Raw genomic sequence first — 27,452 nt, forward strand, 5'->3', positions numbered from 1 at the left:
CGCTGCCCGCCCCCGCCCGCCCCCGCCCCTCGGCGGCTCCAGCCCCGCCGCTCGTGGGCGGCGAGACTGCAGTGAGCTCATCGCCGGGCGCGCCCGCCCCGCGCTGCCCGCACCCCGCGAGCCTCCTGGTGTACCCTCAGTGCACTGCGTGCCTCCCAGAGCATCCTCTGGGTACCCTCAGTGCACTGCGTGCCTCCCAGAGCATCCTCTCTGTACCCTCAGAGCACTGCCTGCATCTCTCGAGCATCCTCTCTGTACCCTCGGTGCACTGCCTGCATCCAAGGAGCCTCCTGCCTGTTATCTCAGGGCACTGCCTGCATCCCAGAGCATCCTCTGGGTACCCTCAGGGCACTGCCCATGCCATGCCCGCACTCTGCCCAGCACCTCGCTCGCAGTTCCCGCACCATGCCCGCGCTGTCCGCAGCCCCGCACGCTGCCCGCACCCCTCGAGCATCCCTCCTGTCCCCTCAGCGCTCCGCCCGCCCCCTGCCCGCGCCGCCACCCCGCAGCCACAGCGGTGCGCGTTCCCCTCCGGGGCACCGGGAGGCTGCGGGGGCAGCGGGGGCCGGGTGTGCCGGGGATGCCACGGGCAGGGTCAGATCGGCCCCGGGGGTCGGGGCCGGGGTTTGGGGCTCCCGGTGGAGGCGGCGGCAGGCGCGGGGGGGCAGCGGGGCGGGACCGGGCGGGACCGGGCGGGGCCGGGGCGGGTCCGGGCCGGAGGCGCGGCGCGGGGCGCGCACCCGCGATGACCATCGGCGGCCCCCGCGGCCGGCACCCCCGCCTCCAGATGCCCTGTCTGCGCAAGGTGAGCTACACCGGCACCGGCACCGGCAGCCGCCCCGCGGGGAGCGGGCGCCGCTCCGGGGCACGGCGGAAACGGGCACCGCCAACGTGGGGAGCGGGCACGGCGAGCACCCGGTGCTGGGACTGTGGGGATCGGGCACCGGCATCGCGGGGCGGGGGTGCCGAGGACACCGGCACGGTGTGGATCGGGTACCGGGCGCTGGGACTGTGCAGACTGGGGCACCGGCACCGTGCGTAGCGGGGACGGGGCGCGGGGACCGTGGGGACCGGACGCTGACACTGCGCTGGGTTACGCGGGCACCGGGGGCCGCCGGCGGAGCGGGTGTGGGATCGGCGGGAGCAGGGGAGCAGCACCGCGCAGCGAGCCCGGGACAGCGGGCACAGCCCGCCCGGCGCCGCCACGGGCACCGGGAACCGCCCCGCGAGGGAATACCCGCGGGCAGCGCCCGGAGCTGAGTGCCCTGCTCCCCACGCCGGGCTGGGCTGCTGCCAGAGCCTCGGCAGAGCTCACTCCCCAAAACCGGGGTTCCCCGGGCCGGGGATGCCGGGAGGATGAGTGTCTGCAGCTCCAGCATCGGCTGCCGGGTGCCTCGGTCAGGCTGTGGCATGCCAGGCTGTCCCCAGGCTGGGCACAAGGTGCCCTGGGGCACTGCGGAGTTCCAGGCTGTCCCCAGGTTGAGCACTGGGTGCCCCTGTCGGGTTGCGGGGACCCGGGTTGTGCCCAGGTCACAGCGTGCCCGGGTCACAGCGAGGGGAGCCAGGCTGTGCCCAGGCCCGGAGCCGCCGTGGCGGGGCTGAGAACGGCGGTTCTTTGCCCGGCAGATGGAGCGGATGATCGTCAGCATGCAGGACCCCGACATGGGCATCAAGATGAGGAACCAGCGCTTGCTCATCACCGTCATCCCCCACGCCATGACAGGTGGGTCCCCTCGATGGGGTGCCCCTCGAGGTGCGTGGGGAAGGCGTGCGGGAGCTCCCCGGGTGTCCCCAGCCCCGCAGCACCGCCGCTCCCCGCCGCTCCCCTCCCGCGCCCCTTGCTCGGCGCTGCAGCTGGGATCAATTATGCATCGGCTGCGCGGGGCGGGCGCTCGCTCGTCCTTGGCAGGGCCCCCGTCACCCCGTGTGACCCCTGGCACTGCCATGCTGTGCCAGGTGCCCCGGCCGAGAACACCCCCATATCAGTGTGGGGATCCCCCCTGCACCCCACTAACGCGGCCTCCATCCCTAGGGAACGACATCGTGGAGTGGCTCATCCAGAAGTACGGCATCACGGAGGAGGGTGAGTGCCCTGGCACAGGCAGTGGCACCGGGGGGACAACTGGGCTGCCGAGCCTGCACGCAGCCCGCAATCCCTTTGCACAGAGTCGCTGCACCTCGGCAACCTGATCGTGAAGCACGGCTACATCTACCCGCTCAAGGACCCGCGCTCGCTGGTGCTGCGGGCGGACGAGTCCCCTTACCGCTTCCAGGTAGGGCCCGAACGCCGGGGCTGCCCCCCGGGCACCCCAGGGCAGCTCCTCAGCCTCTTCCTCCCCGCAGACCCCCTACTTCTGGACCAGCACCAAGTGGCCGGCCACGGAGCTGGACTACGGTAGGTGCCACCGTGCCTCTGGCATCAGCGTGGGCTGAGACCCCTTCCAGCCCTTCCAGCCCTTCCAGCCCTTCCAGCCCCCTGAGCGCCGCCGCTTTCCTGCAGCCATTTACCTGGCCAAGAAGAACATCCGCAAGCAGGGTGACCTGATCGAGCACGAGAAGGTGAGCGGGGCCCTCCCCACTCCTGCCATGGGCTGGGGCAGTCCCGGCTCACCCCGGAGCGGGCGGGGGACGCGGCTGTGCCTGTGCTGGAGCCAGGCCAGGGGACAGGGCCACACCGTGCCTATGTGGCTCCCCAGGACAACTACAACCTCCTGCACAAGCGGATCAACCACACGTGGGACTTCGTGGTGATGCAGGCGCGGGAGCAGCTCCGGTGAGTGCGGGCACGGCCGGCCCCGCCGCGCCCGGGGAGCGGCCGGGATGGAGCACCCGGGTGCCGGCAGGCGGGGTGCCAGCAGCACCTCCCCGCTGCCTCTGCACGGCCAGGGCAGCCAAGCAGCGGCGCAAGGGCGACCGCATCGTCATCGACTGCCAGGAACAGGCGTACTGGCTCGTCAACCGGCCCCCGGTGAGCGCGGGGCGGGGGCGGGCTGGGGGTGCAGCCCTGGCACCACGCAGGCCCCGGCCCGAATAGCGGGGCTGAGGGGCTCAGGGGGTGCCCCAGCCCCCAGCATGGTGCTGTCCTTGCAGCCAGGAGCCCCCAACGTGCTGGAGCAGGGTCCCGAGCGCAGGAACTGCCACACCACCCGTGTGCAGCTGGTGAGTGGGGTGTCCGGGCACCCCAGCGGGCACAGGGCACACCCAGTGCCTGTGCCGGGGTGAAGAGCTGCCCCGGTGGGTGCCCATCCAGTTCACCCCAGGCTGTGCCCACATTTTGGGGTGAGGGGTGAGCCCAGCTCTGCTAACATCCGTGTGCCCCCCACCCTGAGCATGGAGGGTCCGTGTGTCTGTCCTTGCACCAGCATCCCTCTGTGCCAGCACCTCTGGTCCCTGCAGGGAGCCCTGGGGTGCCAGCAGCAGCCACCAATCCCTTCCCAGTGTTGTGACCCCACTAATGCTGCCCTAGCACCCCCAGGCTGCCCTCACTAACCACCCACTTTCTCTTCTCTGCGCCGTGTGCCGTGTCCTGTGCCCACGTAAGTGTCACTAACCCGGGGCTGGTGTCACACTGGGGTGTGGAGGGGGGAAGGCAGGGTTTATTCCATGGGCTGTGCTGGGGAATGAGGCTGGAGGCCACGGGGATGGGATACAGAGTCCCGGGGTGGGGGACTGGGTGCCTGGATTGTCCAGGGTGGTGGGGCAGGACAATGTCCCAGCCCCACCGTGCCCTCACCCAGCCCCGTGCGTCTCTTGCAGACCAAGAACATGGATTACTACAAGCGAGAGGTGAGTGGGGCCAGGGGTGGGGGCAGCTCTGGGGGGCACGAGCTGCCAGGCACCCCAACATCTGCCCTGCGCCTGGCCCCAGATCGAGTACTGCAGGAAGGCCATGGCCAGGACCAGGGTGAAATCCTCCATCTGCCTTGAGGGGTGAGTGGCAGCAGCTGCCCCAGCCACGGCTGGGTCCCTGCCAGGGTGACAGGTGTACCCACACCCCAGCAGCTGGTGCTGGCACCTCTGCACCCCAGCCCTGAGCAGGGAGTGGGGCTGAGGCTCTGCACAGCTTGGGCACATCCCCACCACGTCCCATTCATGTCCCCGTGGTGGCTGGGGTTGGTGGCCCTGGTCTCCTCCAGCCACCACTCCTGGCAGGTACATCAAGTTCAACGAGCAGTATGTGCCCCACGACCCCATCATGTCCGGCTGCCTGCCCAGCAACCCCTGGATCACGGATGACACCACGTACTGGGCCATGAATGCCCCCACGTAAGTGCCCCAGCCCCCCAGAGCCCCAGTCTGCAGGATTGTGGGGTCTGTGGGGTCATGCAGGCTGCCATGGGCTGCCAGCCCCAATGCCACTGTCACCCACAGAGTGACAACCCCTACAAAGCTGCGCGTGGAGCGCTGGGGCTTCAACTTCAGTGAGCTCATCAACGACCCCCTGGGCCGGACACAGCTCCTGGAGTTCCTCAAGAAGGAGTTCAGTGGTGAGGGGGGCCAGCCCCAGCCCTGAAACACCTCTGTCTTGGCACCCCAGACCCACCACTCTGACCCAGCACTGCCAAACCCACCATGTCCCACTGGTGCCTAATCCGCTGCCCCATCCCAACACCACAAACCCATTTAGTGCCTAATCCGCTGCCCCATCCCAACACCACCAAACCAACCCATTGCTGTGTCCTGCCATTCCTCAGCCCTACCACATCCCAGTACTCCCAGTTATCTGCCCCAGTTTCCCTGCCCCAGCTGGCTCTCCCTGTCCCAGGGGACACATACCCAGCCATGGTGGCCTTTGGGGGTTGCCCATGAGGGGGTGCCCAGTGTCCCCATTCCCAGCACCGTGTCCCCTCCCCAGCTGAGAACCTGAGTTTCTGGGAGGCGTGTGAGGAGCTGCGCTACGGGGAGCAGTCCCGCATCGCCGAGATCGTGGACTCCATCTACCAGTGAGTGCCAGTGGCTTCAGGAGGAAGGGCTGGGGCTGGTGAGGCCATCCCGGTGCTCTGCCCAGGGCAGGGCCGGGTTCAGCACGTTTGTGGCTCCCCAGGCAGTTCCTGGCGCCCGGGGCCACGCGCTGGGTGAACATCGACAGCAAGACGATGGAGAGAACCCTGGAGGGCATCAAGACGCCCCATCGCTACGTGATGGACGATGCGCAGATGCACATCTACATGCTGATGAAGAAGGTGGGTGAGGGCAGGGCTGGGCAGAGCAGGGCTGGGCAGGATCGATCCTGACCTCTCTGCTCGCCCAGGACTCCTACCCACGCTTCCTCAAGTCGGACCTCTACAAGAACCTCCTGGCCGAGGCCGTCATTCCCCCGGAGACCAAGAAGCGGTGAGGGCAGGGACTGTCCCCTGGGGCCACCAGGGGTGGTCCCCGCCGGTTCTGACCCGGTTCTGCCCGCAGGGTTTTCCCCTTCATGCGCAAACAGCGGCACTCCAGCCCCAGCCCGGCGCTGCTGCTGCCCGCGGGCGATGCCGAGGAGAGGAGCAGGAGCCCTTCCACGGCCCCGGTCCCCGAGGAGGAGAGCTGAGAGAGCTGAGAGCCCCGGAGCGCCCCGACCCAGCACAGCCAGCCCCTGCCGGCAGTAGCACTGAAGGAGAGAAGCCATAACCCCCCCGGAGCCAGGCTGACCCCGCTCACATCCCCGCAGCCCCTGTCCCCCCTCGGGGAGCCGCACCCAGCCGGCCTGGTGCGGGGTCACCCCTGCTCCCCAGCCCGGGCACAGTAAAACCGCACGGGAAACACCGCAGGCTGCCGTGGTTCTTGGGGAGAGGGGCCAGGGAGGTGTCGGCAGGGTGGGAGAGGCACAAAGTGCTGCCCATTTCTGGATTGAGAGCTGTTCTCTGGGCTGGAGGCGATGTCCTGCCATGCCTGCAGCAGCCAGCCAGGGTGCAGGGCCGGGAGGGGACCAGATCTGCCATGGCACAGCCAGCACCCACCGACCTGAGGCTCCCAGGGGCAGCACCAGCCTGGCACGGCCCAGTTGGCACTCAGGGTGCGCCACCCACACCCTGGCGGGGACAAAAGGCCTCTGGAGTGGCCCTGTGGGCTGGCAGGGGCACCAGGAGCAGGGCTGGCAGCTGAGCCACTCTGCTGTGCAGTGCTGTTAATCTGAGCAAGGCTGGGGATCGCCGGGCAGGATTATTCCCCTGCCGGGAGCACAGCCCCAGCTGCACAGGATTATCGCTGGTGGTTACATAAAGGAGAGGGGGGTGATGGCCAGCAGTGCTCAGCCCCGGAGCCCAGCCTGCTCCACACGTACCCACAGGGCAGAGCTGGGCACAGCTCCAGCCCCAAAGGGACAAGGAGGTGCCATCCTGGATCCTGGCTAGCACGCACGGGAGGTTGGCATGCTGGGGGTGATCCTGCCCTGCCACAGAGCCTGGCACAGAGCGAGGGGCATTCTCAGCTCCCTGCTGGGGCGGGGGAAGCTGCTGGAGCCCCGGTGCCAGGGTGGAGCGGGGCCCTGGGTGCAGTGACAGATGGCCCCAGCTCCAGGAGACAGCGCCCGCCACGCGTCTCCCTCCGGCTTGATCCAGATCCAAACCCCTGCATGAGATTTTCGTGCTGATGGACTGCAGAGGGAATCTGGGGTGTAAAACCAGGTCACAGAGCCCCGGGGGGGCAGGGACGGGCTGGCCCGGCCTCGTTATCTAACTGCAGCCTCTCTCCACACGCTGCCTTCTCCCTTTTCCTGCTCCATCACCTGCCCACAGCAGGACAGGGCAGCAGCTCAGCCATCAAAGCACCACCAGGACTCCTGGATCCCTCCCAAGGAAGGGGGTTCTGCCTTGAGGAGGTCACTCAAAGGGCTGACAAAAAATCCCAAATCTTGTATAACCTCCAACATCAAAGCAGGGCACCATTTACAAACAATGCAAAAGAGGATTTATTGAAACCATTCTGGTTAGAGCGAGTCCTGTAGGGCACAATTTGCAATAAGTTAAAGAAGCAAACCAAACAGTCTCAGAGTTAAAAACCACACTAACACATAACACAGTGATATAGCCATTGCCACCCAGCTGAGTTATTGAATCAAGGCACAAAGTCATTCATCAAATACTGCAAAAAGAAAAAAAAAAATTACACAGGAAACAAGCTGGAAACAGACTGGTTTTGTTAAGAAGGTGCTGGTTTGGCACTGATGCGTTTAATTGAGCTGCCACAGCGAAATCTGCGTTTCCAAACTGTCCAGAAACACTTCTGGACAACTTAAAGCCAGGAAAGCTCCTCCAAGCTGAAAATCCAGCTCCCCTCAAGGAACATTCAGTGTGCCTATGGGAAGGTCAGGTCTGGGTAGGGATCTGAGGAGGGAGAGTGTGATGAGAACACAGCCCAGGCATTCCCCTTGCTCCTGGCCAGGGGAATCTCAGCAGGAAACAACCCAGACCCAGCACTCAGGCTGGGCTGCAGTGCCAGCCTGGGGTGCCCAGCCCGGTGCCCAGCCCCAGCTGGCCGAGGGCAGCCTCAGTGCAGCCCTCTCATGGCTGCAACACTGGCACAGAGACAGGGGGGCTGTCAGGCCTAAAGAGCAAACCCAAGCTGGGGGACACAGCTGGGAAACCTCCCTGCACTCCTCAGAAAACAGCTGGGAAGAAAGGCAGAGGGGCAACCCCAACATTTTGAGCCCAGGGTGCTCTGAAGGTTGTGGAGCATCTGCAGAGAGCACCCCTGGCTTCCTGCACAGCCACACACCCCAGGGCTGCTCCCTGCACTGCCCAGGGTATGGGGCAGACAGGGCTGGAAGAGGAGGTGCCCAGGCAGCCTGGGAGGGCTGGGGCTGTGCTCTGAGCTGGGGATAGCAGCTGCCCAGGGGCACACTCAGCCCAGCAGTGGCTGAAGGGAGGAGCTGATGCCTGATGCTGCACATTCCCATCCTACAGTGTTTCTACACATCCCCCAGGGTCAGACTCAGCAAGGGAGGGAGGCACTGGCCAAACCCCCTCCAGCACTGCAGAGCCTGAGAGAGGTTATTTTTAGGTCTATTTTTTATTTTCAGGACTGAGAAGCTGGTTCAAAATGTTTTCAAGGCTCTGTTTCTACAGCCTGCACTGGCACCCATGAGGACAGGGCAGAGCAAACACCTCATGGTGCTGCATGGAGAAACATGGCATCTTCACACAGAAACCTGTCCCATCCCCTCAGGACAGCAGGCTGGGCAGGGAGGAGAGTGCTTGAGGATCCTCACCCAGCATCACTCCAATTGCATGGGCAGGGAGGCAGCACAGAGCTCCTGCCCTCCTCCTGGCAGCAGGAACAGTGCTGGGAGAAGGCTCCTCAGCAGCTGCAAGGCTGAATGAGCAGGGTGCTGGCACTGCCAGGGCTTCCCACAGCAGCAATCCCAGCTCCCAGAAAAGGTTAAAGTGCAATTCTACTCAAGCCAGATCCTCTGGTTCCTTAAAGCTGGAGAGGTGGTGATGGCACCTCCAGGGACAGCCAGCCTGGGCTCAGGGTGGATCTCTCACCACCTATAAGCAGGCAGAGGGAAGGGAGGAACATTGATGCATCCATCAGGTGGGAGACCAGCTCCCTCCTGGTGCCACCAACACTGCACAGCCTGGCTGGGAAGGAAGCAGCAGAGGACACAGACACAGGCAGGCTGGTGACTGCAGAGTAGGACACATGGGGCTGTTCTTGGTAAAAAGGCCATTTGCTAAGTAGAATGACACTTTAACCTGTGCTTTGCTGGCCCAAGTGACACCAGACACACCACAGCCATGGCTGGGGTCACCACAATTCCCCCAAACTACAGAAGCAAATCCAGGAGAGGGTAATTGCAAATCAACTTACAGCCAAGCACCTCTCCCCAGCCAGGAGAGCTGACTCAGAAAGGAAATCTAACACCACACAGCAAACTCCACTTCCCAGACATCCAACTCCACTTCTCAGGCATCCCAGAAATCATCAATTCTGGCACCTCAGCAAGCACATGTTTTCCTCCAGACACACTCCTGAGTCAGCAGAGTTCTGTGGGCACAGAGGGACGGAGGGGAAAGCCCTCCTCCCCGAGCTGGTGACACTTCAGTGGTGGCCAAGCACTGAAGTCCCATCAGCTCTGAGGACGGACACAGCCTGGGCGTCCCTGGACACTGGGGGTGCTTCCCTGCCAGCCCCACTTTGGTTTGTGGATCAAGAAAGGCAGCTTGCCATGGGACTGCAGGCTCTGGGCTTGTTGAGAGCGGGGCTGCAGAGCAGGGCAGCCTCTCCCGTTCCCGTTCCGCTCAATCTCGGCTCTGGAATCGCATCCTGTACAGGCGGTCCCGGATGTGCTGCTCCTCATCCCCGGGCGTGCGGCGCAGCCAGAGCACCCTGCTCACTGCCACATCCTCCTTCAGCTTCCTCTTCATCAGGGACACGGGGCCTGGCCCCTCACTGGGCTGGGGACCCCGCAGCAGCACGTAGCAGGCGTGACGGCTGCGCTCAAACAGCGCCGCTGCAACAGGAGCACACAGAAACAGCCTGAGCCTCCTGTGCTGGGCTGGCCACCACACCCACCTCCCCACAGGGACATGGAGGGACCAGGAGGGACCAGGGTCCTCCTGCAGCTCCTTCTGGAGGGCTGCAAGGAGAGGACTCACCAGTGAACGCGATGATTTGGTCGGTGCTGTTGCGGAGCTCCAACACGACGTTAGTGTAGGAAGGGTGGAAAAGGTAGAGCTTCTGGAGAGGAGCTCTGGGTCTCTGCAACCAACAGAACACACACTCACACCTTATCCCAGACACAGCAGCAGCACCAGGCTCAGCATTACTCACACCCAGCCAGACACTTGTCCGTGTCAGCCCAGCTCAGCCTGACCGATGCCATCAGGACAAGAGCTGGGATTTTGCTCATTGCTCTCCTTCCCACCCCGAGCTTCCTGCAAATAGCTGGCCTGTCTCCTGCAGGGAGCACACAGATTTCTGCCTCAGGGCTGGCAGAGCAAGCAAGGAAAGCAGAGGAAGTTCAGCTGGTGCTTCAGCAGCCTCTGAGACACAAACTGTCACCAGTGCTGCCTGTCACTGCCCCGAGCGCTCTGCAAGCAGCTGAGCTGTGCGCTGAGGCTGCCTGAGGCTGCCTGGGGCACAGAGAGGATATTCATGTGGCTCCCAGGGAAACAGCAGCAACTCCAGAGGTACAAGGCCAGAAGCCTCCCACCTCACAGACAGTGCCACACCAAGGCAGGGCAGTGACTTTGCTCACAGAGTCACCAATTTCATTTTCTCTACATAACCACGCTAAGGATGACAAAAGCTGCCAGTGCCACCACCACCTGCAGGGACATGGCCCCCACACCCAGTGCATGAGGCTGCAGGGTCAGTGGGAATATCAGCACTGAGAAAGGGGTAACTGCACCCAATTCTGGCCCAGAGCCTGGAGAAGAGCAGCCCCCAGCAGCACTCACTGTGTCATTGCCTGGCTCCTGGAAGTCTCCCCACATGAGGAAGGCAGAGCGGTGATCCGCAGTGGGAAGGGTGGCTGGGCCAGGGCTCCCTGGGCCTGAGTTCAGCTTCAGCTCCCACTGGACTGCTCCAGACTCACTCTCAACAATCATAACCTAGCAGGGAAGAAAGAAAAGGAACTCATGACAAAGGCAGCTCACAAGCCATGAGAGAGAAGTCGGGTCAGCTGTCTCTCCTCACACTGTCTATGGGAATGAGTATGTGACACATGGGAAGATGGGGAAATATCTGAAGCAGAGCATCACAGAGATGTGAGACTGGGGTTGGCCATGTTAGAGAAAAATCACAAGTTCTGCAGCTACTTCAAGGGATTCAAAGTTCTGTCATTGAAGCCTCTTGCTGAGAAGAGAATTAAAGTGCCTGAGCTGGCTTCAATAACCTGTTGAAAGAGATCATTTCACAGCTTAAAGCTTCCTAAAATCAGCCAGAGGGAACACATCCCACCAACTGTCCTTGGCTCAATTCCTGCTTGAGCTGTGACATACAGAGAAATGGGAAGTTAAAAGGAAGGAATTTCAAACCTTCTTCCTGTTGGGTCCAATTTCACTCTCCAGGACAACGCCATGGGCATCAGGTTTGTAGGAACCGAGCAGGGGCTCACTGAGGGAGAGAAAGAGCAGGGACAGACCTGAACCCACCCTCATGGTTGGGCACACTTTGCTTTCCCAGCTGCCTCCATCCTCCCACACCTGCCCTGGTAAGAGACCTGACTGCATAACATGGGGTTGGCCTGGTACCACCCCAGCTCTGAGCCCAGCCACATCACAGCAGGCACAAAATGAGCAAGCCAAGCTCTGAGCTCCCCCATCCTGAAGCAGCTCCCAGCATTTGAGGGAACACAACACAATAAGCAAGATCAAGATATGACCCAGGCAAAAAAAGAATTGCATCTGCCAGGACATTGCTGCTGCTGGGACCCTGGAAATGCCACATCTGGCCCACAGTGAGAACACTACCTCAAAACACGGGACACATTGAGGGTCCACACAGTGTGGAGATCCTTTGTGCTGATCAGTTTGGCCATCTCTGAGTCCACAACCAAGATGTTGTCCCGTGAGTGCCCAGGAACTTTTGTCAGGTAGCGAATGTCTTCAAAGCTGAACAAGGACAGAGAAAGGATTAAGCTTTTAGGCCATGGATGGTTTCACTGTGAGGTTTGGAGATTTTTCCCTGCACAGTAAATCCAAATAGGAAACCCCAATGTGCTTTCTCTGCTTTTCTGTGAATCCCTGATGAAGCCATTGACACCAACCCTTGTCCTGAACTCTGGATGTGCTCCTAGTCCAAAAACCACATAGCCAGGAGAGAACAAAGTCCCACCAGGCCATCCTGTCAGGAACACCACCCCCCTCCACTCCACCAGCCTCCAAGACATAACCTCACACCTGAGAGGGGATAAGAGGTGCGTGGCATGGTCAATGTTCTTCTCCAAATGAGAATCCAGCTGGAAGCTGGGAAGCTTAGCTTCCACCCCAACTACTGTACTGCACAGATCTTTCAGGGAATATGCATAGATAGACTTCTCTGTGGAAAAAAAAAAAAAAAAAAGACAAGAATGAGAGAGATGAGAGAGATAAGTTATCCTGCCCTTGCTCTGAACTCTATGATTTTCCAGATCTGTCAGATCAACTATATTTTTAGGGCTTGCATCATAGAGTTGTAGTGGTATTTTGAGACTCAAGCCTGCTATTGAATGCTTTTAACATTTTATCTGTTCATAATCCAAGTGTTCCACAGTAATCATTTGCTATAAATGACTGCCTAATCCTTTCATGCTTGACATTTGTTAAATAAAATCACTACAGTACATAACAAACTGCAGTTTAAGCAGAAGCCCCCCCCAAACAGCGCTCTGACTAGGTGAAAGCTCCACACAGCTTGTAAGAATGCAAACCACACTGTCAGATGATGTTTACTAGCCCTGATCTCAGCTACAATCACTCTTGCAGACTGAATTCCCCAGCAGAGCTGTACCTGTGTAGAAAAGGAAGTAGGAGGAGGAGGAGTGCAGCTGCAGCCGGACGTGGCGAGCGGTGCCATCCACCCTCAGGCTGCCCGTGGAGCCAAGCTGCTGGCCAGTTTTTCCTGAATAGATGGAGACCTTCACCTGCTCAGGGAAGGGATTACAGACAACAAGCAACAAGGTTAAAGCTGGTACCAAACAGCAACTGAATGGGAGCAGCACAGGCTTGGATGGGAAGTCTCTCTCTGGTTCTGGAGGAGTGGGCATGAGTTTGGTGACACCTCTGCTCTGAATTCTTCTGGAAGTTTGAAAACCACTTCCAGCACAGCCAGCTGCTCTGAGAATTTGCTACCCCTGCCACCCACCCTCCTTACAGACTGTGGAACAGCAGCCCCAGCTCTGTAAGGACAGCAAAGATCCATGCAAGTCTCAGATGGAGATGACCTATGTCAGCAACAATGCAGCACATGGACATGGGAAACTTGGCTTCACATGGCAGCTCTGCTAAATGTTATAAGTGCCCTAATCTACTCCTCCTTAGGCTCATGTGAGTCCAAGAAGATAAAAGAGCTGAAAGGTTTCTTTCTATTCTTTGTGCAGGGTAACAAAATCCACTAAAAATATTTCACTCAGGAGAATAAAGGTTAAAGTCAGGATCAGATTTAAATATCTGAGCAACAGCCAGAGTCTAGGGAGTGCAATGGACTTTAGGGACAAATGAAACACCTGACCAGGAGAAATACCATCCATCAGAGATGCTGAGTCAGGCAGGAACCCTTCCCTCTACCTTGAGAGGGAGGGACTGGAAAGCAAAGGAAATCCAAACCAAATCTGGAGAGTCAGGCAGGTGAAAAAGGGAGAACGAGAACATGGCTGGAGAGGGAAAACCACACATCCAGCAGCTATTCCCAGCCTCCTGCACTGGGAGGAGACACACACCAGCTCTGGCAGGTCAGCTGCACCTTTACTGCTCCAGGGGCTGCCCTGGGACAGTGACAGCCAGGGGTATTTATTTACACAGGGAGTGAGAAACACAACATTTTCCTTGCTGCACTGCCAAGCCCTCTGTGTTGCCACAGGAGATGGATCCCGAAAACCATCACATTTTCTGGAATGTATTTGTGCTGAAACTTGCAGCAGGGAGGGGTCAATGGGATTCTCTGGAAATGCTGCCCTCTCACCCCCTGCACACAGACCCTTCCACAGACTGCTCACAGCTTCTCCTTTCAGCTGCAGCCCTGGATAGCAGCAAAGCTCCTCCACTTGAGTGCTGAATCTCCCTCCTGACCAGCCCTTTCCAAGCTGCAGATCTCCACTCCAGCTCCTGCATTTGCATGATTCTCAAAAGAGAACATACTTTTCCTTAAGTTGGGAAAGTGCTTGCCAAATCCAGAGGGAGGAAGGGATTTCATACCAAGATAGCAAGAGAGCTAAAATGGAAAACAGATCAAAAGGCAGTCTTGCAGAACAGAGGCTACATTCAAACTTTTCTTGGCTGCCTAAGATTAAAAAAACAAAAGTCTTGAGACAACTGGGATAGCAAAAGCAAGGAGGAAAGAAAACAGAGAGAACTGTAGGAGGTGGAGAAGATGGAATTTCTGATGACTCTGGCAACAACAATGCCCTGGACAGCAAAACCCTATTTTCTTATGGAGGACATTGGCCAAGAAGGCCAATGGCACCTAGCTTGTATCAGCCACAGGGTGGCCAGCAGGGCCAAGGAAATGCTTCTGCCCTGGTACTGGGCATTGGTGAGGCCACACCTGACTGCTGTGCCCAGTTCTGGGCCCCTCAATTCCAAAGGACACTGAGGTGCTGGAGCAGGTCCTGGGAAGGGAATAGAGCTGGGGAAGGGTCTGAGATGGAACTGAGGGAGCTGTGGGGACGCAGCCTGGAGAAAAGGAGATCCAGTGGGGACCTTCTCTCTCGCAACTCCCTGACAGGAGGGGGCAGCCAGGTGGGAGTCAGGCTTTGCTCACAGGGAAAAAGGGACAGGACAAGGTGAAATGGCCTCAAGCTGTGCCAGGGGAGGTTCAGGTTGGACACCAGGAGCAATTTCTTCCCGGAAAGGGTTGTTAAACATTGGAAGAGGCAGCCCAGTGAGGTGGTGGAGTCACCACTGTGGGAGGTGTCCCAGGAAAGCCTGGAGGTGGCACTCAGTGCTCTGGGGTGGTAACAAGGCAGGGATTGGTCACAGGTTGGACTCGATGATCTCTGAGGTCTTTTCCAACCTTAATGACTCTGCTATGAGGACATGGGGCTCCCACTGCTCCCATCAGACCCAGAGGGAGCTGGAACTTGTGTGCTTTGAACAGGACACACTGGGCATGCAGACAATGCTGTGCCACTCCATCATGGATGGAGATGTTTTAGCAGAAAAACTGCTCTGGGTACATGACATTCCCCCTCTCAGAAATGGGAGAAGCAACATTTGGAGGGAGATAACACCACCAGCAGCTGTTCCACTAATGAACTCAGATCAGAATGAACCAGCACAGTGACAATGGGAAGAACAGTGCAAAGCAGACCACAGGCAGAGAGAGGGAAGGGATCAGAAAAGGGCAGTGCTGGTACAAAAGCACTGACTGTCAGCTGTGCTTTGATCTAAGAACCAAAGCTGTCAGGGTTTGTTCACTTCCACTTCTCTAAGCAGAGAAGCAGAAAAATGCAAGCTCATCTTGCCCCAGCTCACTCCCCAGACAGCATAGGAACATGCAGTGAGGAGAGCACACTGAAAACGGGGAGGGATTACTGCCCAGCTCTTTGATTTATTTCATTTTTTTTAAACCATAAAACACTTGTGCTGATTTGGGAGTACATCTCTGGAGGGTGGGAAAGAACCCACCCCAAACCCACAGAAACCAGAGGCCTCTGGACACTTCCTCTGAGACTACAAGGTGCAAATAAACAGCATTCCTGCCATCCTCCGTGGCAGCCACCAGGCTTATCAGAGCATCAGGATGACATACCTGGCCTTCTTTAGTAATAAAGATCATCAGGTCCTGAACTTTATCATTATCCACATCTGGAATCGCTGATAAAGGAGTCAGCACAGTGTAATTAGCTCCAAAGTCACGGGATTGCCTCCACAGAACTTCCCCTGGAACACAGTGGGAATCAGTCATTAAAAGGCATCTTAGGTTGAAAGGTTATTAATGCTCCTGTCCCAGCCCATCAGCACCACAAACCTGCCACATTTATGCTGATCATGGGGTACTTCCTTGCTTTTCTGCATTCCCAATGAAGCCCAGTATCCATAGTTTCCTCTTACACTGGAAAGCAATCCCAGCTGCCAGCAGGAATGCACCCAAACACCCTGGCACAAAGAACAGCTTGCCTCCCTTGTGCCTTTGGTTAATAAGCTTCCCAGCATGTTCATGGCAGGGAAAAGCCTTTGCTGTGATCTAAATCCCTGCTGCTGTGCACTTAAATCTGCACAGACATTTTGAGACCATAAAGCAGCTGAATTCTGACCAGAGCTGCTGCAACTCCTGGCAGAACCTTCTTTGCTGCAACTTGCCTCCTGCAGATGTTCCTGCAGATGTTTCCCCCCTGACAGCTCAGGCCACATCCCACCTCTCCCTTGTTTGAAGAACACACACCCCACAAACTTATTTGTACACTGAGATAACAAAAGATTTGCTTTTTAACAAACAGGGGAGTGGCTGGTGTGGGTTTCTCTTCAACAGCTCTAGACCACTTGAGTGGCTCTATCCATCCACTGTCCACAGCTGTGGGCCACTTTCCAGTCACTGCCCAGTGGAATTTGCAGTGGAATCTGGCAGGGAGGACACTGCTGGGGGTTTTTCTTTCTAATGAACATTTCAGTGTCTGATTAGGTGCTCCCAGGGCAAATGTTTACCCTCCCCTTTACCCAGCATCACACACAGCAATTATCATTTCAGGAATGCAAAGTAATCATCTGCTCTTTGTCAGGAAGGCAGCTGGACTGAAAGCCAAAGAATTACTACTTGATGCTGTCTGCAATAATTTAAGGCAGGCTGTATTTCTAGTAGAATTGCTCCAAAGCTTTTACTGCAAAGCTGAAAAAAACCACTTGGATTTGTTACTATGACAACAGATGTGAAGTGAAGAGAGCAGATTTCCTGGTTTCCTTAGGAAATCATGGCAAGGCAAAGAATTTTGCCCTCAAAGAAAATAAGCAGGAAAAAGAAAGAATTGAAGTTTTAAATTACCACATTCTAGCTCCAGGACTGTCCAAAGGTACAAGAGTAAGACCATGCTAATGAAATTCACTTGTCAGTGAATTTCTAGGCTCTAATTTTCCAGGATCTAATCTTTGGTGGTTAGACAGCTGACAGAGTTTGGGAGAAAATATCTTATTCTCTTAAAAGAACAGTCTGAGTCAGGAGAAACAGGTGACAGTGAGCTGGATTCAACACCAGCATTTAAGAGGTTTTCCATGCTGTAAGCGAGCCCAGAGGGAGCACAGGAAGCAGGAGATGGGACTGTCATCCCTGACATCTGCAGTGCTTCCTCAGAGCCCAGGGTCACTGCTAGAGGAGCCAAGATGGCAATCAGGCAAGTGCCCAGACTGCAAATCTAACCTGGGTGAAAGGGCTGGGTTTTTTTTGGTCTGGAAGGAATAATAAAATCAGAACTCAGAAGACTGAGCTCAGTTCTCACTTCAATCAGATGCAGAGACTTTTCTCCCTGTCAGATTTCTCCAGGTTGGAGTTCTGGTTTGTTTATTTAGTGATTTCTCCCACAGAAGCAGTTCCATCATCTAATCATCATGGTGCCCTTTCTGCCCAATCCCTCAGGAGACCAGAACCACCCACAGGGCTCACTGTTCAGGCTGCTGGAGGATCAGATGAAGAGAGAAGATGTAACAAAACTCTTACTGCTGTCCTCTTTCCTGAGACTCTGCCTCAGGCTATGGCAGAGATGGAATAATGAACAGCTACAAAGACTTTTGCTCTGACCTGGAACAGTTAATCTTAAGCTCCTATGTGTCCCAGTTTGCTGGGAAGATAAACATGCAGGAATGTTAGATGTCCCACACAAACAGGAGCATGCCCTCCTACACTTCCCTTCCTGCCCACTCTGGTCACTCCTTGTGGCAATGAAGAAAGCAGGACTTAGAACAACTTCAACTGATAAAAAAACCACTAACTTTATCAGCATTTAAAGATCAAAACCACATCAGACACATTCAGATGATAATCTGCCTATCTCTCCTTCAATCTTCCTACAGGCAGGGGCTAGACAGCCTGAGAGCCCTGGAATCTCACCAAATCCTCCACGATGATGAATCATTAACAGCTAAAGATTGTGCTGGCTACTGTTTTTAGCACACTGTGATGTAAGTTAGACTTTGCCTCTTTGAATACATTTAGCCTATTTAAATACATTTTATTCTGCTCTGCCCTCCTAACCCCCAGTCAGCTAAGCTCAGAAACCATTTTTAACCTACTTAATAGCAAAAAGGCATTAAATACATAAACTCCTGGGTTACTCACTTTTCTGATGCATTTTTTTCCTCTCTTGCTTTGAAGTTATCTATGGAATGTTTTCTTCCCTGTATTGCTGTGACCTGTAGCTTAGCCTGGCTCCTCTCCACACTTGCCTTTATGGCTGTCATTAGTTACAAGCCTTTGGCTCCACAGCCAACTTTCTACACTTTGACCTGAATGTACCTACTTCATTAATAATCTAAAAATAACCTGTGCTAAAGCCTACACATGAGGGAAATGGTGATAAGAGGCCTCTGCCGGTACAGAAACTTTCTAGCTCTGTGTGTATCTGCACTTCCATCTATACACTAGAAATTAAAAGCTACACCTGATTTTCCTCAGATTCCTTAGAGCTGTACCTCTTGCTATTTCTTTTTTCCAATTTTTGGAAAACAGGGTGTGAGGGGTTTAATACCAGATACAAAGAATGGGATCCTAGGGAGAATATATATTGTTTAGACCTTTGAAAGAGTGACCTCCAAGATGGAAATGTATTTTAGGCTTCACCAGCAAGGAGGGTTCAAGGTGCAGCAGATGATCAGTGTTCCTAAAGTAGTACAGGCACTCCTTACCCCCACCCACGTTAGGCAAGATGATGATGATGAATTTCTCCACCTCTAAGTTTAGAAAGGAAGAAACCTTTCCAGAGGAACTAGGCAGAATTGTAGACTACTGAAACAGACTGGCAAACACTTATCCTAAGTGCTCTCCTTGACAACTTTAAAATCATAAATGCCTGGAACTCCCACTCCTCCTGCCACAGCAGGCACTCCTGGCACATACACACAAATAACTGGGAAATGTTGCAGGTGCAGGTTTGTGTCTAACCCTGGGGAGCACAAAGTAACACAGCTAGTGACTGCTCCTCCTGCTTCAAAAGCTCTTGGAACACTGCTCTTATGAAACAGTGGCTGGCACAAACCCCCAGCAAACCTTTGGAACAGCGAGGCTGAGGGCACGCGCTCCTCAACGCCCAGCAAGCAGCTCTGGCAAGGCTTCCAAACAACAAATAAATACCCAGTGCCATGTTCTTCATGTTCATGTCACACTGACATCCTCCCTGGAGGCCACCAGGTGAGGAAAGCAAGTGGCCCATGCCCTGTGTGGCAGCAGAGCTCTGCTGGCACTCACCTGTGTTCAGGTTGACTGCTGTAAGGGACAGTGGCCTCTCCACCACGATGCAGCCTGGGGTTGCTGCTGTGCCCAGCTGCTGGATGTCACACTGCAGCCACTGCACCTCCTCTGCAGCTGGGCTCTCCCAGAGCACGCTGCCATTCCTGCCAGACACTGCAGCGATGAAGGCACAGGGAGATGGCAGCCCTGGGGACAAGAGGGGTCAGAGGGAGCTGCCCCTGCACCACCCAGGAGCTGGGACTCAGCCAGCTCCTCTCCCCAGCCCCTAACTGGAACTGGAAGAGAAAGGAGAGCCCTTTGTGGATCAGGTACCTTCATCCAGACAGGACATGTTGAATCTGCTGCTGTTGCCAGATTTGAATGCAAAGACCACATCTTGTACTTTGTCTTCACTCACATCTGCTATAGCAAGGAACGGGTAGGGCACTGCAAGAGAACACAAGCCAGGCTCTGGTGAGGATTTCCTAAGCCCACAGCAGAGAAAGTTGGAGCAAAACACAAATTCCTAGAGACCTACTCACTGCCTCCATCCTGGACAGTGTAACATCAGGACAAATTGGCTTTTATATGAAAAAAAATCACGTACACAAGTACCAAGGACAAGAAGTTAGTGCCAAACAATTTTTTCAATTTGCTGTTCCCCAGAGGATGTCTTTTTTAAGAGGCAAGCAGCCAGAATTTGAACTATGCTGAACAAAGAACAACTGTGATCTTGGAGTGGGGCTGGTATTCTCAAAGCATAAAGAAGCCCCACCCAAGCCCCACAAAACCCAGATACTCCATATTTTTAGCAGCTAAAAGCAGCTTTCCTGAGCTCAGAGTAGCAGCACCTGGGGTGTCTGCAGCACCACACACAGCTCAGTCCCTGCTGTGAGCACTATCTCTGCATTTACAGCACATCCAGAACAACCTACTGCACACAAGATTAAAGAAAAGCTCTCCCAGAAACGACTGCAGAGCCACTGGGGAGCAGGACCCAGGCTGAAGAGCCAAGTAAAGCAACCAGAATAAAAATAGCTGTAATAACTACAGAGCAATTTATTAAAAAAAACAAGATGGAATTATTCCTCTTCCCTTCATGTTGGCTATGGGGAAAAGGGAGAAAGTCAAAGTGACAGAGGAAAAATGTCTAATTGCCTCCAACCTCAGCTTGAACTCCAAAGGAACATTTTAAAGAGCAAGCTTCAACAGAGGTCTTTTCCCAGATACGCTCTTTTTTTTTTTTTTTTTTTTTTTTTTTTTTTTTTTTTTTTTTTCTGTGATTGAGGCCAGCCTGCTGCCTTGTTACCACTTCAGAGCAGAATTTAATTTCTCCACTAGGTCCTGTAAACACCTCCTGGAAGGCCACTCCAATTATGATGGGCCATTGCTTATCCAGGTCAGGTATTCACAGCTGTGGCTCCCAAGGGCTGCATCCCTGCAGGTCTGTGCTTAGGCAGAGGCCCACAACCCAAATCCATGGCACAGAAAGGAAAAGGACTCTTGGTAAGTATTTATCCTGCTGCAGCAAGCTCACCTGTTTTGTTGTAGTATTGGAACCACGTTCTTTCTGAAACTGGCCTCTCTGGGCAGGGAATGATGAAGGAGAAAGCAAACACAATGATGAGGCAGAGGAAGAGGGAGATGAAGAAGGCAGCAGTGCGCCAGCGCGACAGCCGGGACAGCCCCGAGGACTTGACAATCCTCCTCTCCACGTAGTGCTCATGGTTCTCCTGAGCTTTCACATCCTCTGTCTTCAGAGGGTGGATCTCAGCTTCTGAGTCCTTGTTATCCATCACAGCTCACTCATGGGTGTTCACACACCCTTCTCCCCCTTCACCTGCAACAATGGAAAAAGAAGTTAAAACACGTTTTGAGATATATTTTAAAAACATCAATTAAAATATTCTGTTACTACCTGATATTCACACTGGAAACATTTCATGGGAGGTGAGCACAGCAGTGTACTGTCACAGAGCTGGATACAACACACTGCTGGTGCTGGAGGTCTCCCACACAGCGAGCTCATGGAATGCAGGAACAGCATCAATTCTTCCCCAGAGGAGGAAATCAGCTCTGCTGGAGCTGGACAAAGAAGGCTACAGAGCCCACACAGAAAGGACTGACTGGTCTGCAGGTCTCCCTAAGAGAAACACCCCAAAAGCTCCTTTTGTTGCAAAGACTTTTTGCCACCTCCGGTGCATGTCAGCCTGGCTCCCAGCTGGAGAGGTGAAAGGAAACACTTGTGACCTTTATATCCCAACATAAGGCTGCTCTCCACTGTAATGTGCACTTGAGCTTCCCCAGAGAGAGAAACAAACACCAGAGTTTTCTGTGTAGGAGCAAAGCAAAGCTCTTCAACACCTGCTTACATGAGAAACCACTGGGTAAGTTCAGCAACCCAGCCCTGCAGAAGGCAAAAGTGATGATTTCCCTCCCCAGAGGAAAAACAAGGCAGGAGCTGAGACTAAAATCAGGCAAATCTGATTTCATCACACTGGAAGAGTTAACTGCTATTTTAGCTTCTCCTGCTATAAATCATAAGCTTGGGCTACAACTAAAATAAACAGAGGGGTTCTGTGCTAATTTGCTATAAAAAGTGAGGGAAAGAGCCCTAGTGAGTTAGAGGAGCCTGTAAGTCATTACCCACAACAACAGTAAAAATCCATGTTTTATACAGATTCTCTGATAGTGCTTCTTTAAAAAAATACCACAAGGGAAGAAATAAAGAATAACACATTCCAGCAGGCTTGGAAAAAGCTGCTTGACAGTGTTATGAAAAGTTATATCAGAGCAAATAACCACGACAACCAAGCCAATTTTCCATGACTGTGCCCCAGCAGTCACATGTCTGGGTTGTCCACTGCAGCCATTTACTTCCCCAGCAGAAAAGAGCTTAAGGTCAGCACCAACACAGGGCAGAGCACAACAGCAACAGGGCTCATGTGTCTCACGTTTCTACCCAAGCTCATTTACAGGTTCTGTGAAACACAAGATGAGTCACCCTGGGGAGGCTCTGTGTGGCTCCCCAGGCTGTCCCTGTCCCACTGCAGAGGCTTCTTCTCTTCTGGGGACAAATCACAGGGGGACAGACCCATGGCAAGGCAACCCTGAGGCACAGAATCAGCAGATTAGCCTGGCACTGTCAACCCTTTAACCTCAGAGCCTGCTGGACTTAAAAGCTCTTACTCCCACCTGAGCACTCGGGCATTTGCTCTACATCAAATACAGGATCTCACTCCAGATAATTTAATTCAACCTGCACAATACCATGCAAACAAATCAATAATGCAGAAGTTGCATCTTATATCAAAGATCTTACTCCAAGGACTTCATCTGCCCTTCTCATCATCCCACCAGCCACAGCTACAGGAGCCTGGCTGTTCCCAGACCAACAGCAGGCACCTGATGGGTGGGAAGGCTCCAGATGGAAAGGGGAACAGCAGATCAAGAGGTGCTTTCAGCCTCTGCCCTGAGCTGAGCATTGTTCCTTTAGTGCACCAGGCCTTGAGCAGGTTCAAGGTACAAGACTCCAGGCTCAGGTGAGCAAATTATTTACTGGCAAGGAGCAGCCACGGCCACAGAGATGGGGACAGTGGCAGGGGTGAGTTCTGTGACCTGTGCTGGGGTAGCTGGCTCGTGTGTCCCTGCATCTCCAGCAGATGGAGAGGGGAAACTTCTCACAGCCAGCACCCACAGCATGGGCTGCAACAGGGCTCCAGCACAATCCCACCAGCCTCTCCAGCAGAACCTCCACAGCCTCCCAGTACAGAGCTGGGAAAGATCCAGTGTCGCAGACATCCTTTTCACTAAAAATCCTTTCTTTAGGATTTTCCCTTCTGGGAAGCTGAGGCCCCAGAAAAAGAATATAATCAATGGTTATCTGCTGCTGTGGAATGCAACAGGTACACCTGTGATTGGCCCATCTTGGATATTTACAATTAATGGCCAATCAAGGACTGTGTTCTCTCGGACAGAGTCAGAGAAAGCTCCTTTGTTTTCATTCTTTTCTATTCTATTCTTAGCTTAGCTAGCCTTCTGAGAATTTTTCTTTCTTTTCTTTTTAGTATAGTCATAATATAGCATATATATAATAAAATAATAAATCAAGCCTTCTGATCATGGAATCAACATTCTCGCCTCTCATCCCGCAAACCCTTGTGACCACGGTCACAATCCAGGGCATATCAGCACCCACGAGACTTCCCAAAAGGAACCAAACCCAGTTTTCTCCCCTCTCTGTCCAAACGGAACACCACCTAACACAGCACTGATGGCATCTTTTTATGACTCACTATAAATCTCAGCACTGTCATCTAGCCTGGGATGAGAACACTAAAAAAGCAGCAATTTTCTTGACAACCCCAGTAATTCCCCTCTTTTCTGCAGTGATGACCCCACGGAGCCACTGAGCACAAAGAGCCCTCAATGCCTTTAAAGCAATTCTCTCTCTTTTCTTGCAGGGTTTGAATAATGCCCTCTGTACCCCTGCCAGAGCAGAGGCAGTGCCAGAACGAGGACCACAAAGGTCAATGGCCAAGACTCAAACAATGCAGGAAATCCCAGTGCCTGTGCTGCCAAAGTACATGCTGGCAGCATGGGGAATGGCCTGAGCTCCACAACAAAGGGGGCTGCTAATCAGTTTAATTGAAGACAAGCAGAAAATGATAGTGTGCATCTGAGATGGTTTTACTGTCCTCTAGCAGCTGACATCTTGTCTGTCTCCGGCTGGAAGAGGACACAAAATAACTCAGCTGGGAAGTTCAACACATTCAGGGGAGCAGAAAGGGACAGGATTCTGTGTTGCTGCAGCGTGACACAGACCACCTGCAGCAGATCTGGGGACAGGAGAAAACATGGGAGAAAGACCTTGTAGAATGATAAATAATTAGAAAACACATGTGACAAACCCAAACTGAACCCACACAGCCAGGATCTGCATCTCAGACTCAGCTTTAAATGTTGCTTCCCCCAGCCCAAGCTGAGGAGGAACAATCACTCCTTCCTGAACCACAGAAACAACAGGGACAGGACAAACACAGCTGTACTCACCTCCACTGCCCTGTTTCCTGCAGCCACGGTGCAGATTTACAGATCTGATCTGCCTCAAATCAGAGACTTTTGCACAGCTAAACCCAAGGGACAACCATCAGCAGCAGTGAGACAGAACTGCCTGACAAGCACAGAGAACCACAGACAGTCAGGTGGATGGAGACTGGTGACAGAAATCATTTAAGGATCTGTGCATTGGAAAGGTTTAACTCATTTTCCACTCATAAAACACCAAACCACAGCATCTGGAATGTCACCAGGCACCAGCTCTTCCCAGAAAATTTCTAGCAATACACTGTAACTTAGATTTGATGTTCAACACATTTTTGTCTTCCACAGAATGATGAAATCAGGTTCTGACTGGACATTTTAGGAACACAAACACAGCATTTGGCTGATTTGGTTCTGTCTGGTTGGTTAGTTCAAGTACCTCAGAGGTTTCCTTCCTGTCAACCAGAAATTGTTGAAGCCCCAAGCTGCAATCAATAAAGACAAACCAGCCAGGCTTTGCTCTGAATAAGATGCAACATTCCCATCACAGCTATTTTCCATGAGCAGGCTGTGGGGGTTTGATCCCATGCACACTGTGACACTGCAGCAAACTCACTGGGCTGTGACATTCAGTCACACTCACCTGCTGTGACATTCAGCCTCGGGTCATTTGTTCCTTTTCCTGCAGTCCCACTTACATCAGGACAAGAAGAAATAACATGCAAGAGTTCCCAAAACCAGCTTTGCTCTCCCAGAGACACTCAGGCTGCATGCTGCACTCGAGCTTGTTATTTTGCTGGGTCATCTGCAGCTCACAGCTCCCTCCTGACACCAGGTCACAGCCAGGGCTGGCTGGGGACACTGACCTGTGTGACAGGGCACCTCTGCTCCTGGCATGGCCATAAGGCCTTTCTAAGGACACAGCTTGTAATCCAAACCCCACCAACGAGACTGGTGAGGCCCTGGCACAGGTTTCCCAGAGAATCTGTGGCTGCCCCATCCCTGGAAGTGTCCAAGGCTGGGCTGGACAGGGCTTGGAGCAGCCTGGGATAGTGGAAGGTGTCCCTGCCCATGGCAGGGGTGGGATGAGATGAACCTTTCAAATCAAACCATTCTGGGATTCTCCTGCTGGAGCTGTCCTCAGGCTCTTCTGAAATGCCATTTAACACTCCAGTGCAGACACAGCACACACCACAGAGCACTCACAGGGGAATCAGGCACTCCTCCAGAGCACAACCACCCTGACATCTGTCATTTGTGGGAGAAAACTCTTATCCAGGGCAGTTTTCACTACAGACAGGAGCTCACATACAGAAACTCAAACTGTTTAGGGAAGAGCAAAACAAAACCCAGTATTATTTCCATGAGAGCAATGGGAAGATCAAAATTCTCAGATGAAGAACAGTATTGAAGCTGCATGGGACTGATTACAGGTCAGGCCAGTAATAACAACTGTGCTGAAGAAACAGCAGCCATTTATCATCCCTGGGCTTGCAAGCTCCACTGCACCCAAGCCACTCCTCTCCTCTCCTCTCACAAAGTGTTGCAAATCCCTTGTGTCAACTCCAAGGGCAGCTGTCAGCTGTCACCTCCCAAACCCCAGATATCCCCAATTCTCACTGAGACACCCCCAGCTCTCACTGATACACCCCCACATCACCCCCAGGGCTCCCCTCTTGCTCAGAAGCACAGTGACACCCCTCACTGCCAGAGACTGAGCGCACAAGGGACTCTGGAGAGATCTCTGTGCATTAAAACCCCCTGGAAAGGGTTGTGGTCATTTCACGTGGATTTATTCAAAAGACAAAAAAAGTACCTTTTTTTAGGTGGGGCACTCACTGCACAGGTCAGAATTCCATGCTGCCTCCTGCACAGCCTGGAGAGATTTATGGCAGGCTGAAAGGAGTGTTCAAAGGCCAGGTTGGATGGGGCTTGGAGCAACCTGGTCTATGGGGCAAGATAATCTTTATGGTCCCTTCTAACCAAAACCATTCCATGATTCCATGAAACAACAGCCTTCCTCCACATGCTGCTGTCCTTCACAGCCACGTTCAAGAGAAACCACTTTTCTTCCCCCAGAAATGGAATTTTTCTTTCTGTCACTTACACACACACAGAACAGAGCTGCCTCATCACACATCCATCCCTGGGGAGCCCCTGAGCTGCACAGGCAGCCCAATCCTGCCCTGGTACAGGGAAGGGCTGGCTCCAGTCCCTCCCTGCTGGACAGGCTGTCTCTCTCTCTCCCAGCTGTTACACAAGATGTTTCTGCTTTACAGAATAAGGAGAAAAGGCTGGAAATGAGGTTGAACACATTGCAGTGGTTTTCTTTCAGCAAGAAGCCCTGTAATTCACACCTGCAAACCAGGCTTGTGGGTTCCTGAGGGAAAGAGGAACAGGGCTTTAACCCTGTCCTGGAGGGGAGTGTGGCTGTGCTGGGCCCTGCAGAGGTGAGGGGCTCACTCTGAACCCTGTCCTGGAGGGGAGTGTGGCTGTGCTGGGCTCTGCAGGGTGAGGGCTTGCTCTGAACCCTGTCCTGGAGGAGATTTTGGCTGTGCTGGGCTCTGCAGGGTAAGGGTTTGCTCTGAACCCTGTTCTGGAGGAGAGTGTGGCTGTGCTGGGCCCTGCAGAGGTGAGGGGCTCGCTCTTGCTCTGACTGAAGCCCAGCCCCGCAGTCCCAGCGGCTGCGTCAGCAGCTCCCCAGGAGCCCTCAGAGCCGCCAGCCCCGGGATAAAGGAGCTCGGACCACAGGGAGCACCGTGGGCTTTGGAAGAAAGGATTGAATTCTTTCCCAGGCTTCTCGCTGTGGTGTGAGGGCCCTTGTGGGGACAGCGAACCCCGCTGAGCCGGCAGGGCAGGCCCAGGGCCGAGCTGCAAGCGCTGCCAGCCGCGGGTTCTCACCGCCCGGCCCCGGCACCAGCACCGAGCCCAGCGCTGCCGGTCCCACGCTCTCGGAGCCGGCGGCAGCGCACGGGCAGCGCGGACGCTTCGGGAGCCGGCTCCGTTGCCGAACGCGCGGTGCTAGCGCGGGACGCGGCCCAGGGACATTGCCCGGGGACATTGCCGTGCTCTCAGTGCGCCCCCACGGAGGCGCCGGGAGCCCACGGTGCGGCGGGAGCGGCCCGGGGCAGCCCCGGCTCCCCCCCGGCCCCCGCCCGCCCCGCTCCGCACTCACCCCGCGCCGCCGCCGCCGCCGTCACTTCCGCCTCCATCCCCGCCCCGCCCGGCGGAAGTGACGCCACCGGGCAGGGCGCGCTTCCGCTCGGTGCGGCGGGGCCCGGCCCGGTTCGGTTCGGGCGGCGGCGCGGGCGGAGAGCCCGCAAGAACGAGTCCGGGCAGCAGCGGGAGCCACAAACACAGATCTTTAATGCGCTCAGACCGCGGGAGAACAGCACGGGCACGTACAGGCACCC

General features: G+C 55.0%; 2 protein-coding genes across 3 annotated transcripts; one reads left to right on the forward strand and one right to left on the reverse strand.

Annotated features, from left to right (window-relative positions):
- Positions 1 to 1,626: 1,626 nt before the first annotated feature.
- RGS11 (regulator of G protein signaling 11) lies at positions 1,627 to 5,562 on the forward strand. Its single transcript, XM_059484500.1, has 16 exons — positions 1,627 to 1,723; positions 2,033 to 2,083; positions 2,167 to 2,273; positions 2,344 to 2,395; positions 2,501 to 2,559; positions 2,697 to 2,773; positions 2,887 to 2,968; positions 3,091 to 3,159; positions 3,757 to 3,786; positions 3,869 to 3,930; positions 4,153 to 4,266; positions 4,372 to 4,487; positions 4,856 to 4,943; positions 5,045 to 5,183; positions 5,252 to 5,334; positions 5,407 to 5,562. Exons 1-16 carry the CDS (start codon positions 1,627 to 1,629, stop codon positions 5,531 to 5,533), a joined length of 1,353 nt encoding a protein of 450 aa, XP_059340483.1. The 3' UTR covers positions 5,534 to 5,562.
- Positions 5,563 to 6,868: 1,306 nt separating this feature from the next.
- FAM234A (family with sequence similarity 234 member A) lies at positions 6,869 to 27,440 on the reverse strand. Of its 2 annotated transcripts, none has more exons than XM_059484076.1 (12): positions 27,215 to 27,440; positions 20,534 to 20,836; positions 19,330 to 19,443; positions 19,015 to 19,203; positions 15,376 to 15,506; positions 12,418 to 12,550; positions 11,829 to 11,967; positions 11,400 to 11,540; positions 10,965 to 11,043; positions 10,386 to 10,538; positions 9,582 to 9,684; positions 6,869 to 9,436 (listed from the first exon to the last, which is right to left on the reverse strand). In XM_059484076.1, exons 2-12 carry the CDS (start codon positions 20,790 to 20,792, stop codon positions 9,225 to 9,227), a joined length of 1,653 nt encoding a protein of 550 aa, XP_059340059.1. In that variant the 5' UTR covers positions 20,793 to 20,836; positions 27,215 to 27,440; the 3' UTR covers positions 6,869 to 9,224. The 2 variants fall into 2 exon arrangements, with proteins under 2 accessions (XP_059340059.1, XP_059340060.1); XM_059484077.1 differs by lacking the exon at positions 27,215 to 27,440 and adding an exon at positions 24,049 to 24,093.
- Between the last annotated feature and the right edge of the window lie 12 nt (positions 27,441 to 27,452).

The sequence above is a fragment of the Ammospiza nelsoni genome, chromosome 17 (assembly GCF_027579445.1).
Source record: "Ammospiza nelsoni isolate bAmmNel1 chromosome 17, bAmmNel1.pri, whole genome shotgun sequence".
Taxonomy (NCBI): domain Eukaryota; kingdom Metazoa; phylum Chordata; class Aves; order Passeriformes; family Passerellidae; genus Ammospiza; species Ammospiza nelsoni.

Coding starts and splice junctions, on each gene's coding strand:
- RGS11 (XM_059484500.1), top strand. CDS start 1,627: ATGGAGCGGATGATCGTCAGCATGCAGGACCCCGACATGGGCATCAAG. Junction 2,560..2,696: donor ACCTGATCGAGCACGAGAAG/GTGAGCGGGGCC, acceptor GTGGCTCCCCAG/GACAACTACAACCTCCTGCA. Junction 3,931..4,152: donor TCCTCCATCTGCCTTGAGGG/GTGAGTGGCAGC, acceptor CACTCCTGGCAG/GTACATCAAGTTCAACGAGC.
- FAM234A (XM_059484076.1), bottom strand. CDS start 20,792: ATGGATAACAAGGACTCAGAAGCTGAGATCCACCCTCTGAAGACAGAG. Junction 11,968..12,417: donor CTACTTCCTTTTCTACACAG/GTACAGCTCTGC, acceptor TTTTTTCCACAG/AGAAGTCTATCTATGCATAT. Junction 11,044..11,399: donor AATGTGTCCCGTGTTTTGAG/GTAGTGTTCTCA, acceptor TCTCTCCCTCAG/TGAGCCCCTGCTCGGTTCCT.